General features: G+C 41.4%; 1 protein-coding gene across 2 annotated transcripts in view; it reads right to left on the minus strand.

Moving 5' to 3' along the window:
* The window catches only part of Tfb1m (transcription factor B1, mitochondrial), a 36,831-nt gene extending 25,528 nt beyond the window's left edge, over window positions 1–11,303 (minus strand). The window contains exons 1-2 of one of the 2 annotated variants that reach the window (XM_031353074.1): window positions 10,707–10,900; window positions 8,099–8,250 (exon numbers count right to left, since the gene is read on the minus strand). Coding sequence is in view for 1 of the 2 variants with exons in the window: in XM_031353072.1 (XP_031208932.1) it covers window positions 8,099–8,250; window positions 11,061–11,193 (285 nt within the window). In the remaining variant the exon portion in view is untranslated. Of the gene's footprint in view, window positions 1–8,098; window positions 8,251–10,706; window positions 10,901–11,060 lie in introns of those variants that run through there. The other variant, XM_031353072.1, reaches the window with a different exon arrangement.
* Between the last annotated feature and the right edge of the window lie 5,512 nt (window positions 11,304–16,815).

Consider the following 16,815-nt stretch of genomic DNA (forward strand, 5'->3'; position numbering starts at 1 on the left):
AGCAGGCAGTCCCTTGCCAGGCCAGGTGGCATGTGACATTCTGAGACCCTCCTTGCCCACAGCATCCTTACTTTCCTGAATCACAGTCACTGTCAACCTAAGAATAATCCTGCATTATCTTCGAAGCCATTACCTCTCAGCCTACTTCTGTTTCTGATCATGTTTCCTTTTTCCTTCTGCCTTTCTTAGCACAAAAGACAACAGTAAGGACTTGGGACTTAGCTCTAGGGTTGAATACTTGTCAGCATACGCAAATCTGTGTGCTCCACCCCAGCTTCACCAAACCAAACTAGACAATAAAACCTCTTTTCTTCCTTCCTTCCTTCCTTCCTTCCTTCCTTTCTTTCTTTCTTTGTTGTTGTTTTTTTGAGACAGGGTTTCTCTGTGTAGCCCTGGATGTCCTGGAACTCACTCTGTAGACCAGGCTGGCCTCGAACTCAGAAATCCACCTGCCTCTGCCTCCTGAGTGCTGGGATTAAAGGCATGTGCTACCACTGCCTGGCTAAAACCTCTTTTCTTTGTACTCTCCTTAGTTTCAGTCCTTAGTGTCATATACTAAAAGCTGGCCTTAGCTCAAATGAGCCCCAAGACTGAGCGGAACTGGGTGGGAAATCCTGCATTCACTACAAACCTTTCTTCTTGCTATTCTTGGTAAAATGAAAGCCGTGAGCTGAGCTTACCATGCTTAAGCTGCAGGACTGCACCATCAGTGAGCAGCAGCACTGCTGGCCAGACTGCGTGGGAACTGTGACCCTCCCTCCCCACTGTCTCAGTTCCATACTCAGAGTACCTTGCTTCCAACTGAGTTGCTGCGACCCGAGGGATAGCCTAGGACTATGTAGGGATGGCCAAAAGTTCCTGGAGAGTTCTGCCTCTGCTTTGTCCCTCATGTCAGTAAAGATACTTCCCCTAACACTTTCCTTTTGTCCATTTCAAAAACTGATCAAAGGTTGAAAGAGGCCTCACAAAAGCCAGAGGGGAGACACTGAAGTGAGGCACATAACTTGTTGACTGATCTCCCCTCTGTGTTTATCCTGTGGCAGAGAGGAGACCAAAGGAGCCAGGCTACAACCTGACTGCTTCTACCTTTGCTCACTGTGCTGGCCCACAGTTCTTGACAGCAGTGAATATGCTATGGCAGCTACCCGTGTGCAGCTTTCTTTCTCTCTGACAACTGTGTTTCTTTGGGGAAGATCTGTTTCTTGCCTCCTTAATAGTGTGTGTCCACAGTGACAGCAGTGTATAGCAGGTGTTTAATATGCATTTACTAAGCAAAAGAGTCTGTGGATCATACAGCATTCAACTTTTCATGAAGCTGAAAACTACTGTATATGTTTGTCCCCAAAATTTGTGGGGTACAGGAACTTATCTCTGTAAAAATGAGGCAAGATTATACAAAATAATAATTTGAAGTACATATCTGAAATGCCTGTATTAGCAAAAGGGTGAACATTTTTAATTTTGATCAGTTAATTTGATATGGTTCGTCAAAATAATTGCATACACCTGACATTAATATACTCAGGGATTATTTTAAATCACCATGGTTTGCTAAAATTTAACCCAATCAGTTTCAGATAATCTGTTTTAGAAAACACAGTAATTTCAAGATGCTTAAGCTGAGAATGTTCTTATGGCTATTTGATAACTGTATAAACAGTGAATTTAATGATAACATTTACCAATAATGGAAAGGGCTAAGTTTTTTCTTCAATTATGCTTCACATAATTAAAACAAAACAAATTAGCATATCAAAAAACAAAGAGGTAGAACGAAAAGCTTTTGTTATACAATGCCAATGTATACAAAGTAATTAAGTAATTAGTAATTGGGACTAAAGCAAAACAACGTAAACCTACCTCTTTGGTATTAATTGAAATGTTCTGATAATTGTGTTTGAAATGTTAATTTTTTCCATATTCTCACACAACTGCATACTAAAGCTGACAAAAATAGCAATCTACTTTCCTCTCCTCTCCAATACAAAGTTGTATTTCTATTCTATTTCTGTTGGACTCGACTCCCACTCAGATTTAACACTCAGTCAAGACAAACCAAATCTACCTTGTAGAAGGTCAGTTTCCTCTTTGACATCTGTGTAGCCTCAGCTTCCCTTGTCCAAGTCACTGCAGGAGGGAAGAGCTGGAGTGAAGCCTAAGGCAATTACGGGGTTGGGGGATATGCTAACCCGATTGAACTGGTACCATGATTATAGAAAACCACCTTTTAAACACCTAAAACAATACTCAGCAACCACACATATAGATTCCCTGTACCCAGCCAGAGATAAAACTGTTCTCACCAGATCCTGCTACTGTGGGGTGAAAGAAATCACTATCCCGATTCCAGAACAACCCTGAGTGCTACACTTTAAAACCTGGAGACAGCATGAGGGCTTCAGAGCCCAGCCCAGCAGCTAACAGGTGAGTATCTGCACAGCCACTCTCAAGCTCTTCTATTATTTTAATGTCAATTTTCAATATATTCTTCTAAAATGGAACATGAAATGGCTTTGAGTAAAGGATTTCACTAAGACTGAAAAAAGTAGAAAGTCACACCATAAAAAGGAGATGCATACATGTAAAAGTGACTGCTACTAACACTCTGAGAAGAACTGTTAGCTCCGGGCGTTCATAGTGGCAGATATCATTCTTACTCTGTGTCAGAAGGAATTATACCAAGTTCCCAAGAGACAAAATGGTTCTTCTTGTATTAGGTTTTGTAAAGGGACATGAAACAATATAATGGCCATGCCTTTAGTAACCAGATAACAACACCTTTAAGGCCAGATAGCATAGGCAGATGCATTCTTTCCTCTGAGAATTCAAAGCTGTGAAAGTGTTTCTCCAGGGCTGTAACTATGATCTACCTAGGTGGCTTTTTGGCAACTTAATTTGATGAGGAAAGAACTCAGGCAATTCTTGGAAGTTAGACAGAAATTAAAATTTCCTTGAGAACAAAAAGAACTATATCAGATAGCTATTTGGTGTGCTTCATGCCACCTTCGCACAGTAAGGAGCTCAGAGCATCAACACTGTGTGAACTAAGTATTAATTACCATCATCCTAATTTGTCATGGAATGCAGCCCAAATCTGCTGGAATAAATACTAGCAGAAGGGCTAGGCAGAAATCTAAAGCAAACATGAGAAAAATTACAGGTATATGAGAAACAGAAAGTTAAAAAAATATCCAAAAGAGATGGAGACATGTGGGAGTTAAGTAACTTTCCTTACACAGTGTTCACACTATCATGTGTCAGCAGGCACTCCTCTAGGAAGGAGCTTGTGGAAGTGAAGCAGTTTCCCTGATGACCTGAGGTACTGAACAGGGGTTATGGAGGCGTCGACCCTGACCCCTCACTACTGGATGACTTTCCATTTGGTCTCTGCAGCTTTTCTACCCCGTAGTAACTGCTGCTACCACAGACCTGCTTCTGCATCCACCTCTACACTTGTGATTCACGTGGACTAAGGAATCACTTTGGCTGTAAATGACTTGCTTACTTGTGGAGTTCTGTCCTATGGTTGACTACGGTAACTAACACGTTTATTGAAAGTAGTCAACCTAATAGAAAGGCATTCTTCCTTTCCAAAACTGTACTACAGATAAAAAGATTACAAAATCTCATTATCTTTATAATTAAAAGCAGACTTTTCTGCCACATGTCAAAATGACTTTTTATAAGGGAACACTTTATAAAGCGACAGGAAGGAAGATGTTTATAGGAACTTCCGTCCATTCATCCATCTATTGGCTCCTGCCCACCAGGTAAAAGGTAGGAAAGGGAAAGGCAGAGCTAGAACAGCGTCAACAACAGGGAGAAGGCAGAGCTAGAACAGCGTCAACAACAGGGAGAAGGCAGAGCTAGAACAGCGTCAACAACAGGGAGAAGGCAGAGCTAGAACAGTGTCAACAACAGGGAGAAGGCAGAGCTAGAACAGCTCCAACAACAGGGAGAAGGCAGAGCTAGAACAGCTCCAACAACAGGGAGAAGGCAGAGCTAGAACAGTGTCAACAACAGGGAGAAGGCAGAGCTAGAACAGCGTCAACAACAGGGAGAAGGCAGAGCTAGAACAGCTCCAACAACAGGGAGAAGGCAGAGCTAGAACAGCTCCAACAACAGGGAGAAGGCTATAAGGGGCACATCTCAGACTTGCACAGCAGCCATTTGATTTTTGCGATCCCTGGAACTTTCCTCCACACTTATCCCCAAAAGCCTGATGCCATACTAACATAGTCAATGATTTCCTTTGTGTTTCAGAATGCCACCAAGAGCACCTAACCTATTGGTTGAGATGACTCCTTGAGCTTCCTACACTAAAGTGCAGTATTAGACACCATACTCTCCTTCCTCAAACCAGTAAGTAAGTACACACATACAAATAATTTTCAGGCATTTGTGTGTACTTTACATACAAAACACTAATTCTCTGTTCTACAACTATAAAATAAATTTGAATAATTTGCCATTGTATGCTACACAAGTATATTTTTTGACAATGAAAGATATATGGAAAAATGCAAACTAATTGGCACATTTCTAAATGGCCCACAAGTCAAATGCCAATCAAAATGAAAACAGAGGTTAAACAGGCATTTTGAATTTCTTCTGAAAATTTTCTATAACTCTAGTATCTCTAAAGTAAAATGAAGTATTCACTGGCCAACTCTTCATAAACATTAGCTGTATTATTCTAGTTGCTAGTAGGTAAAACAAGTAGAAAAAGGGATAAAAATTACTTTTAATGGAATTAAAGAAGAAACATGACACATCAAAATTATAGTTTTCTGACAAAGAAGAAATTTATAGCATTAATCTATGAAAGCAGAAAAAGCTTCGAGTCAACAACTTGGTCACTGCCTTACGATAGCTACAAAGAAAACAACAAATTCACCCCTTACTCCAGGGCATAGAGAATCCCCTCAGTCATAGAATGCAAGTGAAGTAAATGACCACAAAGTAGTGACAGAGAAACACACAACCTGAGCGGTACAGGACGACATTAGCAGAAGGCAATGTTGGTTTTAACTCTCTCCTCAATCAACTCTTAATCACCACCGGTGCTCAAGACACGGGGACAATAACTTGATGTTCACAAAATTCAATAAAGCCAGGCATGGTGGTGGCGCCTTTAGTCCTGGCACCCAGGAGGCAGAGGCAGGCAGATTGCTGAGTTTGAGGCCAGCCTATCTGCAGACTGAGTTCCAAGACAGCCTGGGCAATGCAGAGAAACCCTGTCTGGAAAATCTAAAAGATTCACTGAATGATTACCAAGTGTCAGGCATCCACTAAATACTAGTAACAATCCCATGATTCACTGAATGATTACCAAGTGTCAGACATCCACTAAATACTAGTAACAATCCCATGATTCACTGAATGATTACCAAGTGTTGGGCACTCACTAAATGCTAGTAGTAATGCTCGGAGTAAAACAAGGTAGAATACAGAGGATTTTCCACCAACAGGCACACACAAGTCACACAGTCCACGTCAATCCTGCATCCAGGGGTAAGCATGAATGTCCCTTACCATAAAACCCACCCATGCGGCTTTCACACACTGGACATGTTACCTACCCTTCCAACACATAAAAGGGACACGACACGCTATCATCTGGTACTGCGTTCCCCCACAGCAGCCTCATGACTATTCTGTAACAACTGAATTAAGCTGCAAATGACATACTTTCAGCCAGAAGATACTTTATAAATTATTACACTTTCTTTAAAAAGTAATTTTATTAGCTTAGGGACCACTAAAATGAAATCCTTAAAACAGATCACCTATTTCTGCTCTTACTCAATTTTATGATTAATTTAGGACATCTAATAGAGCATAGCTTTACACACTGAAACATTCTTTACAGGAAAAAGAAACCTATTTGATAATTTAGTATCCATCATTTCTTCTTAAGGCAGTTCCTTTCCTGCAAGAAAGACACTAAGAATTCATTTTGCTGCTTGTGAAATGGCTAAGAAATCAATTGTATATTCCCTGTGGTTTATCTTGGATTAGCTTTGATATTTAGACAAAAAAAAAAAAAACCAGTATAAAACTTCTTGATAATGTTACTATTTACTTTTACTATCAAAGGACACATTAAGTCGGCTGCTCAGATACATATACAAAGTCAATGAGGATTTTATCTCCCACATGAGGCATTGTTCAATGCCTGCTCTGGAGTAGAGATACAGGGGAATAAAGACCATGATCTTTATTCGTGTGTTACTTACTTTGCCAAGAGATAAGACAGGCACCAAAAGGAGCAATATAGACACAGCGCACAGTGACAGCAGAACAAGGCAGAGCGTCAGGAGACAGGGACTCCAGGGATGGTGTTGGGTGACAAGAGAAGGGTAGTGGTTGCTCTTTTAATAAGCTGGTCTTCAGACATCTTTAGTTTAATGAACAGAGTAGACTATATAAATTAATATGGGGATTAATACAGATTTTATTCACCCTCTGATTAATGGGAAAGATGTATATCACAGATGGGAGATTAAAAAGCCCCTTTGAAGGGTGAGAAAGTCAGTGTTCTGTGTGTCCACTGAGCTAAAAGAATAAACAAGGAGAATGACAAAGCCGCCATCAGCTTCTTTTGTCATCACACAATCTCACCCAATATTCTTATTCCATTGCCAACTGGGATGTGGTTCTTAAACAAAACACCTCACACTATTTAATATCATTTGTGTTCAGAACACTCGCCATGTATCACTCCGAAAATTAAGTTAGCAATCTGAAATGAAATCTGATGGGCAACTAGATACAATTCAGTATTATGCAATTATTTAACAGAGGAAAACTAGACTAAGCTAAGTCAGAAAAATAAAACCACTATTTTACTACAGAAGCCAAATGCCCACAAAATCCTAGATTTTAAAACAAATTTTCTCAACCTATTCTAACATACACAAATAAATATTTGTGTATATTAGTTTTAAACCAACTTGCCTCTTTTTCAAGTGGAAGGATGTGAATAATTTTACTTTTATCTTACAGACACATAGTAAATTGCTACTCATATGTGTCTAAAGCTTGGGGCTTTCTTAAAGTTTTAGAATGATACAGGAATCAAAGGCAATTCAGTCATCAAGTGTGTTTTATGAGGAATTTCTGTACAAGATATCTGATGCAATGACCCACAGTTTGTCAATGTTTTAAAACTCAACGTCCCCTTACTTCAAACCCTCAATCCTGCCTTCTTTAATCTCTAAGTCCTTGTTTTACATTGTCCCCGGAACAATCAAAACAAACAAGCCTATTCTCTACTGCCAGCCAGAGACAGGCATGAAGACACTCACTCCAGTGCTCTCCCAGTCAAGGTGAAGCGTCCCCAGCACCCACATGTCTAACACTACATGCAGAAATTTCAGACTCATCTACAATCCTAATTGGTGCAACTTCTTTTTTCATACCAAAAAATTCTCTCATTAAAAAAATGCTTAAACTCGCTGGGCGGTGGTGGCGCATGCCTTTAATCCCAGCACTTGGGAAGCAGAAGCAGGCAGATTTCTGAGTTCAAGGCCAGCCTGGTCTACAGAATGAGTACCAGGACAGCCAGGGCTACACAGAGGAAACCCTGTCTCAAAAAACAAAAAACCAAAAACCAAAACAAAACAAAACAAAATGCCTAAACTCAACCAACTAATTCCTCTTGATGAGGCTCTAGCAATATCTTCTTAGTGTTTTGCGTGGGGAAATGCTTTCTGGAGCCTAAAGAAAGTTCTCCAAAGTCATGCCAATTGGTCACTGCTATTGACAGTTATGTACTGTTACTGCTTTCTAAAGAACTGAGCCATGCTTGATATGCATGGCTTAGAAATGGTTAATTCGTTGAGCATCCATGTGGAAAGCGCTTTTACTGAAGCTGCAGCCAACAGACCTTTTGAGGATTCCTGTACGCCTGCAAGGCAGCTCTCTAGACTTCCGGAGACTCTACAACCCTAACCCCTGAGCGAGGACCTGGAGAGCTGCAGTTTGGTGAACTGCCTGCCCAGTTCTTGGTCAACATGGGGACTTCAGAATCATAGCCCAAGACTTCACCTGGTTTATGCCTGTTGGAAAAAAGGACACTTTTGAAGCATCTCACCTGTAACCCTGGGATAAACCGAGTGTCCTTTTCAACCACCAGAAGCTCAGCAATGTTGGCATTGAGGATAGATCTTGTGATTCCCCCGGGCCCGGGACCCACTTCGTAAACATAAACATCTGTTAGGCTGCCAGCTTTCCTTACAATTTTGTCTAAGTTAAAAAAAAAAAAAAAGAAAGAAAAAGTTTTAGTTACCTTTATTATCACAGCAAACTTCCTAAGGATGGCCACTATTGATTTTTAGCTCTCACTCTAAACCAATACATAATAGTCAATGATCTCCTATACCACTGTATCAGTTCCTTAACTGAAGATTATCCCCACAATTTCCCCAAGCCCCGGCTGGCTGACTGTGCAGGACTTTATGACGGCCCTTTCAGGTCGTGCTCCGACTCCTCGCACACTCACTCTTCCATTTCACCTATGGTTATTTGGAGGTCAGAATGACAACCATGATAAATTCCCACATCACTAGACTCTGAAATTTGAATTCTTCATTATTTCCAGATAAAGAAGTTTGGATTTACTACTGGAAATTCTAAGCCTTGCAAATACTCATGTTAAAATGGAATTACTAATTGTTCAGTTAGTTTAAGTTGGCAGAATCTAAGAAATCACACACACCACAGTAGCCACTGCACCTAACCATCGCTCTGGAAAAAACACAATGGACTGGTTTGATTAACTGCAAGATATTAAAATTCACACAACGGTGCCTCCTTGGATGGTGGAAATTTTGTTACTGAGTACATACTAGCACTTCTTGTCACCGTATACTGACACTGTACAGTCCCAGTTAATGGTTATTATTGATCTAGGTAAGCTGAAAGGCAAAGTGTTGCTTACCCAGTCCCAGACGGTATTGTATTGCATAGCTACAGTGAGGAAATGAGCACCCCTAGCCGGCTATGCATCTTGATATGTACATGTCCGTTACTAACTCCTGCAGCTACCATTCTAATATAATTTATAGGGACTGCATGCTGTCCTTGTTTCCTGTTTAGTTTGTACAATGTCATAAAGAAAAGCAAATGGCTTGGAGAGGACCTCGCAGCAAGGTGTGGATTCTAAAGCCAAATCATTCTTTGGTTACAGGTTACCAACTGGTCTCTCAGAGGGAATAAGAGTCATTTATTAAGTAAGGGAATTCTGAACTTAATATTTTCAGTTTAGAAAATGGAAAGAGGCAACAGGTGGGACAGAGCTTTCATTCTTAAGCTTCGCAGGAACGCTTAAGTGCAGCCAGATATCAAAGATGAGGTGTCAAACCCCTAAGTCTGGGTTTCAATTCTGCTCCACTTGAGCTCACTAGGACAAGTACCTTTATTTACTTTCACTCTGGTTCCCATATAAAAAAAGACTGAATAAAGAACCTAAGAATCTGGAACTTACTCCCAGGAACGCACATGACAGCACAAATTAAAAAAAAAAAAAATGAATGGCTAGTGATGTAACTCAATTAATTGATAAGAGTGCTTGTCTAACCTGCATGAAGCCCTGGGTTCCATAGTCAGCAATCAGTAACTGAGCATGGAGGCATATGCTTTTAATTTCGGTATTTGGGAGAAGGCAGGATAATACCTGCTGTATAGTGAGTTTGAGGCCAGCCTTCGACACAGGGGACTGCATTTCAGCGGAGAAAGGTGCTTTATACTTAGTATGTGCCAATGACTGGGAGAGGATGCTAGAACCGAAGAATCTAGAAGTAGGTATCTTAAGGTGCTTGTAGGCCTTTCTATCAAATAAAAGATGAGAAAACTTAAGTGGAGTTAACTGTTTTACCCAAATTAACACTGCTATGGGTAGAATAAAGACTCCTAAAACAAGAAATAAAAATAACGTATGCTGCCGGGCGGTGGTGGCACACGCCTTTAATCCCAGCACTTGGGAGGCAGAGGCAGGTGGATTTCTGAGTTCGAGGCCAGCCTGGTCTACAGAGTGAGTTCCAGGACAGCCAAGGCTACACAGAGAAACCCTGTCTCGAAAAAACAAAAAAAAAAAAAAACTTATGCTTTGTGGTCCATGTAATCAAAACTGATTTTGGAGAGGGTGTGTGTGTGTGTGACACACTGCTCCTTTTAACTTAAGGAGAGGGGTTAAAATGCTAAGTACTCCAACGGATAGATCTTATTCTCAAGTGGAGAGCCTTACTATGAATTGGGTGGCAAGTAAACCAACAAACACCCGTGAAAACTCATCCAAACATGGGTGTCAAACTGGTGACCTTCACCTGATATAAATTTAACCGCATAAAAGTTATTTATTTATTTATTTTTTGGTTTTTTGAGACAGGGTTTCTCTGTGTAGCCCTGGCTGTCCTGGAACTCACTCTGTAGACCAAGCTGGCCTCGAACTCAGAAATCCACCTGCCTCTGCCTCCCAAGTGGATCCCAATTAAAGGTGTGCGCCACCACCGCCCGGCCAAAGTTATTTTTAAAGAAGCCGGAGGATGTCAAAACTTAATAACTGCAAACTCATGGCTGCTGTTGCTCTCGTATCACAGTCCCAGCACTGGCACAAGGTAGCTGTAGGCACCGTTTGGTTAGTCTGACTTTACAGGGCGATCTCCATTCCCTAGAGAGATCCCTAGACTTAAGTGAACGTTTACCCTGTTTACTCTTTTGGATCCGTTTTTGAAATAGAGTCTCTGTTTCTAACTGGCGGCAATCCTCCTGCCTCTGCTCCGCGAGGGCTGAGATCACAGACGCACTTTACTGCGCCGGACTAACGAGAAGCAGATTGGGAACAGGGTGAAGGGGAGAATCGCACAAATTCAAATCCCGCTCATCATAAAGCGCGCGGGAAGCAACTCCGGCCCGCAGAGCGGTCCACCACAGGGCGTCGCCGTAGCCCGCGAGCAGGACTTCAGAGCAGCGCTTGACTGACAGCCGCACGCCCCAACCCGCTCCATCCCCCGCCCGCGCCCACCAGGGAGACCCGGGCGAACTGACGACTCAGCCACCTGTCAGCCTCAAGTCCAGGAGGAAATTCTGGGAAAGCTGCTTCGCCGCTCGCAGTCCGAACAACTTAATGATCTCCCGAATGGTGGGCAGCGGGGGAAGGCGGAAAGTGCCGAGCTTCCCCGAGGCAGCCATGCGATCGACGTACACAGCCAGGCCGCGCGCCGCGGCTGGAAATTTCCAATGCGCGCAGGGGGCGGGGCCTTGGAGACGATCGCCCGCCTCTGAGGTCACCTTGTTGGGTGGAGAAACTTGCCGGAAATGACGAAGCCTGACAGGAAGTCTGTAAGTCCTGGGAGCTCAGGACGCGTCAGGCCGAAAGCGGTGCAGGCTGGGAGAGAAGAGGGGGACCGAGTCTTGGAGGCGTGGTCTTTGTAGCCCCGCCTCTGGGAGGCTCCGCAGGCCTTTGAGAGTCCAAAGCAGGAAAGATGGTGATTGGTTGCTTGCTGCTTGTAGACAGGTTTTCCGGGTAGGCTAGATTTTTTTTTTTATTTCTTCGCGTCCATCACTTCTTTCTCTCAAGAACTTAGTTCCATAGAGAACTATAGGCTTATTTAAGGTAAGCCAGCTGAAAAAAACGAGCTTAACACTTAGACTTTTGAGCAAATGGCTGAGTACCACCCAGTTAACAGCACCCCAGCTTTAACCAATAGCAAGAGACCAACTGACTCAAGTAAAGCAAAACAGCTAACCATAACCAACTAAACTGTGTGTCTAGATAATTTCTCGTGTCATTGAACAATGCCTGCTCATTTTCTGGCCAGAACTCTTTGAAAAGATTCCAAGTGCTGCCTAATTTTGGAATGGTGAATGAAAGCCATTCTGGATCTTTAAATATGCTGTAATTTTGTCTCGAGTTAAGCACTTTAAACTTCGAGAAGTGTTTTTGATACTATTTGTTATTATATCATATTCTCTCTCTTTTTTCCCCCTTCTCATATTCTCTTTTAAGTCTCTCAGATGTAGTCTTGCGAAATAGGACATATATTGCTAACTTCTGTTTAAAGCAGGATGAAGAAAGCTTGGCGAGGCCATGGAATTCGTAAAGCTGGAAGATCGTGGATTCCAGCTGTAGTTAGTCTAAGTGTGCACGTGCGGTGGCTGCTGTTTTTAAGCAATGTCAGCATCAGGACCACTCTTTTAGCCTTTGAAGATTTTCTAAAGCTCATTCATGCTGCAAGCATTGCAGTCTCTCCTCTGCTCTCAGAGTGAACCATAAAGGGGTTGCTCTTTAAAAAAATCTCAACTAAAGAAATGTGCCAGGTTTCACAACTGAGTGGTTTGGAATTATTCACTCACTAATTGTTATGATACAGATTCAGTTAGATTTTATTACGACACAGTGGTGAAGGTGAGATTTAGGGCGGTTCAGCAGCTTCCCCACACTTCAAAGTGGACACGGAAGACTTGCTCATCAGGCAGGGAAGCCAGTGGAGAAAGGCAATTTGAGGTTTAAAATCCAGGTACTAAGGGGCTAGAGAGATGGCTCAGCGGTTAAGAGCATTGACTGCTGTTTTGAAGGTCCTGAGTTCAAATCCTAGCAACCACAAGGTGGCTTACAACCATCTTCAATGGGATCTGATGCCCTCTTCTGATGTGTCTGAAGAGAGTGACATTGTACTCACATGCATAATATAAGTAAGTTAAACAAACAAAAAAAAAAAAAAACAAAATCCAAGTACCAAGAGAAGACAAATTCTGTCTTCCTGTGATATCTGAGAAAAAAAGAAAAATGAGAAGTCAAAGTATTTTTCATAACTGGGAGGAACTGTACTTTTTTCAGTCTGATTTCACTTGGTTATATGTGAATCGCACATTGTTTATGGTTCTGGTAGTTACTTAAAAACAAACAAACAAACAAACAAAAAAACTAATGGAAAACCAGACCACTCTGGGCCTGGAGGAGAAGTAAAAAGCCCACACATCCATTTTAGTCGTTGCTAGATCAGCAGGGATGATGGGCTGACTGATGTACCTCCTTTAGAAATCGAGGACTATTTCCCAAAGTGTCATAAAAACTGATTATTTGATTCAGAGATATTATTCTCCATAAAACTCTATACTTAGAAGGTGTCTATTCAGGCAATTGGCTTTTGTTTGTTTGTTTGGATGGCTGGTGGATTTTGTTATGTTTGTTTGTTTTTACTTCTATGTTCTTTTGGAAATGAGGTTATTATCCCTGTACAGCAGAGAAGAAATACTGGCTAGTACAGTCATTTGACCTACCTAGGGTCACCCAGCAATGCATCTAGAGAAGATAACCCAAGTTCTGCGTATTTCAAGTTCCAAGTTCAGTTGCCACGCTCCTCAAATACTATATCAACTGAAATTATTTTAAGTTAATTGAGATGTTCATTTTGTGTTATTTAAATGTATAGAAATATGAATTTATGTATAGACCTTAGATCTACACTTTCCATATGGCTACTAAAATCACAATAAAAATACACAAACCCACCAAACAAATGCACATGGCTTTATTACTTTATAATAAAGAGTGCCATAAAAATCACTACTGTTTCTGTTGTCTGGATTCATTTCTTTCCAGTTCAACTTATTCGTGCGTGCTATAGGGCATCATATACAGTAGGATTCTCTCGTAAGTTTTCTGATTTCAAACAAATCTGCTAAAAATCTGTGTCTTTATCATGCAGGAGAACATATTGAGTGTGTCTGTTTCTGCTTTTTTATTATTTTGGGAAACTGAAGTCAAATCATTTGGCACTAAGGTGACCAAAAATGTACACACTGTATGTCAATCACAAGAAGGATATTCAGGTGACCCAGGATGTAGTCACATGAACTCGTAAAAGCAGTGATATCAACCAAAGCAGGCCAATGATCATAAACAGTATGTTAGATTTCTACGAAATCATGCCCGGGTCTAACTAAGGACTTTATTGTGCCATCTTAGTGATCTTCATTTGTGACATTGTATCCCATTTACAAAGCGATGTCCCGGGTCACTTCATTCAGTTCTCATTTAAATCCTTTAATAGAAGTTTCACAAAGGCATCCAGTCACTACCCCCTTGCTGGTAAGTGCTGGAGCTGAGTCAAAAATTCACATCTTTTGCTTCTACTGTGTTTTTTATTAACCTTGTATTAAATAATTATTGAATGAAATAAAAAAAATCAGTCTTAGGAAAGTCTTCCAAGGTTTTAATAATTCTTGAGATCTAGTTTTTATCACCATAAATATCCGATCCTAAGCCTTTGAATTTCAGGAAATTATGCATAACTCCCCGCAAAAGCCGTGAAATCAGCAGGGGTGTTTTAGTAGTATATTATCCCTTAAAAGAGAGCTCTGCAGTTTCATCAGTTTTGAAGCTTTGAAGTATCTGCTTCATCTAGATACAGATTTTAATATGCTAAAATATTATAATTAAAACAGAAACTGCTGGCCCCACCTATCTGTGAAGATGGAGCACTACAAGAGATTCATACTGAAGTATGCTGTGGATTTCTGATTTGCATTAATCCCAGCATAGCAATACAGGAAACTTTATTTTAGTTATTTATTTTAATGAAATTGCATATGTGACTTTATTGATATAAGTAATTTAGTATCTGTCTATGGGAAAAATGCTAATTCCAGAAGATTGTCATTTTGTAGTTCCCTGGAAGAGACTTGAAAGCCACAAAGACCAATATCTTCCTGTCATGTGGGGATTTTTCAGAGAAAATTAAATGTGGTTTGAAATTGCCAAATTGAACTTTATAAAATGTCTATTTTGCTATGTGGAGTGCCCTTTTCTGGTAGTATTTTATAATTCTATAATGTGACTCAGTGCTCTGGAGAGACATTCAGGACTGTACTTACCACACATTTAATTTTTTGTAAATGGCAGTTTGATGCCCATTGTTCACAAAGGAAGCTTGTGCCCTACCTTGAGGGAAGGAAAAAAAATACAATAATTCTGATCAGGCTGTGGATAGAAAGCAGTACAACCCACAGCAAGTAGAACAGGCTCTTTGCCTGAGGGAATAATGCTCCAATACACTGCTTTTGAAAAATATGGTATTTATCACTATTCTGGGCAGTATTTGGAAGCTTGCTTATTGCCCTCAAAGATCTGTGAATTATTGTCAAGTATCCTAACAAAGTGATGAAAGCAGGCAGCCTTTTCACCAAGGATGGCTTAGAGAACATGAATAGTTGTTCTTTCCTTACAACAAAGCAAATCTTACATGGATGAACAATAAGCCAGCAACCGATAACGGCATTGTCAAGATTACCCTTTATTGTCTTTTCAACCACAACATTTCATTGACAAAAATCCTCAGTATAAATACAATTATTCAAAATTACAAACACATCTGCAATGAAGATTTACCATGTATTCTAAATGTGATGTGGAGACCAATTGTTGCATGGCTAGGAGTCAGGGTTCAATTGGTAAATGCTCATCCCTGAGCATCCTTATTTCCCTCTCTGATAAGGGTCTGTGAGCAGGCTAGGAAGGAAGGCCACCACTATTCATTTTTTCTCTGTCCCAACTCCCTTGTTATTGCTCACTCAACTTCAATATCCAGAGCAAGATGTCTATAGGAGACATCGGATTAACTCAGTACATGCTGAGGAACGACTGACTTCCTCTTCTTCCAACTAGTGAGGGGTACTTACAGATGGAAAAGGGATAGTGACATTTGCTTGACTTAATTTTTTACTATCTACATTTAGTGTATGTGTGAGTGTGTGTGTGTGCATACATGTATGCTTCTGTGCATGCCGTGGTGCACATGTGTGTGTGTGGGCACACACGCATGTGTAGGCACATAAATGTGTGCTTGTGTACATATTATGGTGTACATATGGACATCAAAATCAGAGGACAACTTACTTGTAGGAGTTAATTCTGTGAGAATGAAGTCTGCCAGGCTTGGTGGCAAGTGCCTCAACCTGTTGAGCCACCTTGCCAGCCGGGCTTGCTCAACTTTTTTTGAGAAAGGGCCACAAAGCTCTTTCTTATTTCCACTTTGGTCCACCTGAGGTCAGTATTTTCAGACTGCTGGTGGACTGTTCCCATTACTCTGCCCCGCTATACTTACTTTCTTTTCCCCCAAACACCCACAGATTACCACTTTCTTCACTGGTCTCCACAGTTCCAGCCATCGTCCCCTCAAATGAATTTCAGTTGCTTGGGTAAATAACATAGACGACCCATTCTGATTATTTTCTATTGGCAGAGTTACCCGTCAGCTGGCTGGGGGGGGGGTGGTGTTCTCCTTTTGCTTTGTGTGCTAATAGAAATCATGGGCAGGCAAGGAGAAGCTTTCAAATGCTTGTCTCTGCCAGCTGTGCCTCTCTCCCCGCCCCCACCCCAACTCCCAGCGGTCGTGTCAGCAGTAGGTTGATGGGTGCGGCTGTAAGTGCTGCCCTCTAGTGTTGTAGTTCTTCAGGACTTGGGTGTTGCACCTCTTGGTGCCATGAGAGTTATCGTCCTCCCGTGGACCTGGTCTCCCTCATCCCTTTCTTGCCATCGATGTTGCGGCTTCCAGACAAGCTTAGGTATTGGGATTCTCTCAGCCATTAGCAACAGCCAGTATCACAGCTCTATGAAGTTGGAAATTTTAGCCAGTGTTACAGCTCTTCTAGGATCTTAGTGCTGTTCCTAGAGATTTAACAGCTCTCTGGAGCTTCTCCGATGACCAGGTCCCACAGTTTGTCCTCTCTGGCTCCTTCCAGCCTTTTGTATTCCAGTCTCTCTTGTCATCTCTCTCCTTCCTCTTTTCTTTTTCTACCTGCCCTGGCTAC

This window comes from Mastomys coucha, unplaced genomic scaffold, assembly GCF_008632895.1.
Source record: "Mastomys coucha isolate ucsf_1 unplaced genomic scaffold, UCSF_Mcou_1 pScaffold5, whole genome shotgun sequence".
Taxonomy (NCBI): Eukaryota; Metazoa; Chordata; class Mammalia; order Rodentia; family Muridae; genus Mastomys; species Mastomys coucha.